The following is a 1,774-nucleotide window of genomic DNA, read 5'->3' as shown; positions in this document are numbered from 1 at the left end:
TCAGCTCTAACACATTTTCACAAATATCACTGTCCATCTTTACACTGAAAACTTATTTTTACTTGTTAGCCTTTTACCCGTTTGACATCGCTTTATTTAGTTCAGGAACAGCTTTGTCACTTTATCTTATTACTGATATTTAGCACTTTGCTGCAGCTCTTAAGCCGCTTTATCAATATACCATGATGCAAAAAGCAACTTTCGTCGAATCGAAGGAAATTTTTCCACCAGCAGGTTTCCATACATCAGTGGTGTAAAARACTTTTAGCATGGGGGCAAAAAATGTCAAGCTAATGCTGGAGGCACCAAACATTTAGTATTCTTTTACTTTTATAATTTCAMAAATAAATTTGACAGATTTAAAACAAAAGAYAGCAAACCATTTTCTGGTAATTTTCAGACTTTTTCTATATTTTTTAAATTCTAAATTTAGGCTATTCGTGAATTGTCCCACCTAATATTATTCTGAGGGTCACAAATGGCCCCCTGTCCTACACTTTGGACACCCCGTCATAAAAGTCTGCTAGAACAGCCAGATATTGCTTTAAATTAGTGCCGTTTTTGTACACATTTTGTTTCAAACATGCAGACCTAGGTCTGTCTCAATAACAAATGTAGCTGGATGATAAATCATCCAGAAGTTTTTTCTATAAATTATGCTATTGTTGTTTTGAAGCCATTTCCAATAACATAACATTAATGGCATAGTAATGCAAAAAGCACATTCTCAAAAATCATTAAACCCTAGAATGAACATTTAACATGGGAACTGGACACATTTTAAGTATCCAAAATAAATAAAACAACAGAAACAATAAATAAAATGCCAACATTCAGACCAAAGTACCAGAGTGAAAACTTGTATCATCCAATTTCTGGTAAAGAAAAATAAAAGGAAATCATGCAAAAGGAAATTAATGAGCTCGTTTTAGGTGATGAAATGAATTTATAACTTATTGGGACAAGTATGCACAAACTCTTTTCACGCTTAGCAGTTCAAAAAAAAGTTCATTTTTGGGTTTTATTTCATGATAAAAAGACCTTCATAAAAAACAGATGAGGCCTCTGCAGAGTTTCTTCATTAAACATTTAATTGATATTTGTTGTGTTTTTCTTGTTTTATTTAGTTGTTTAGTTTAGTTGTGCAGTTTGTTTTGGTTGCTCACCTGTGAACTCGCTGGGCTCCGCGCTCAATAGCCCGGCCGCCTCGACTGCAGACGCGGCGTTGTGCAGCAGCATCTGCAGCTCCTCCAGCTTCGGGTATCCGTCCAGCGGGGACGGCGGCGCCGGATGTGCGAAAAGCGGCTCGGAGATCTGGAGTGCGGACAGCAGCAGCTCCGCTTTGGTGGCCGCCATCTCTCTGGAGAAGGAGGAGGAATAAGCGGTGGAGCTCCGGTCCTGCGGCGGGTCGGAGTCGGCGGATGAGCCCGGCGAAGAGGCGCTCTGGCGGGGCAGGAGCTGCGGCTGGGTTCGGTGGTGCTCGGAGGAATCCAAGGCTGGAGGGTGGCTGGTTCTGGTTCCGGGTGTGCACGGGTGTTTGTTAATCACCTCCGGACTTAAATTACATCAGGCGTTTTTGTTCCGACCGCCCTCAACCTCAGCTTAACTTCTGTCGGAGGATTCCCGGCTTTATAAAGTCTCCTTCGTGACGTATGTTCCCAAATATGGAGGGAGGAAGCCCATATATGGGCACACCGGGAAACTCGGAGGCCTAGTTTCCGGGTGCTGCTGCGCTGTTTGTGCTGCACTTTTCGGACCGCGAACGCCCTGGTTC

General features: G+C 42.4%; 1 protein-coding gene across 1 annotated transcript in view; it reads right to left on the bottom strand.

Annotated features, from left to right (window-relative positions):
- LOC108165901 (early growth response protein 1-B-like) overlaps positions 1 to 1,618 on the bottom strand; it is a 3,043-nt gene extending 1,425 nt beyond the window's left edge. Inside the window, exons 1-2 of the mRNA XM_017303013.1 lie at positions 1,138 to 1,618; positions 455 to 465 (exon numbers count right to left, since the gene is read on the bottom strand). Of these exons, the coding sequence (XP_017158502.1) occupies positions 455 to 465; positions 1,138 to 1,356 (230 nt within the window). The 5' untranslated portion in view covers positions 1,357 to 1,618. The remainder of the gene's footprint in view (positions 1 to 454; positions 466 to 1,137) is intronic.
- Between the last annotated feature and the right edge of the window lie 156 nt (positions 1,619 to 1,774).

Source organism: Poecilia reticulata, unplaced genomic scaffold (assembly GCF_000633615.1).
Source record: "Poecilia reticulata strain Guanapo unplaced genomic scaffold, Guppy_female_1.0+MT scaffold_131, whole genome shotgun sequence".
Lineage (NCBI taxonomy): Eukaryota > Metazoa > Chordata > Actinopteri > Cyprinodontiformes > Poeciliidae > Poecilia > Poecilia reticulata.
Note: the sequence above shows the minus strand (reverse complement) of the source record. Positions and strands in the feature narration are given on the sequence as shown.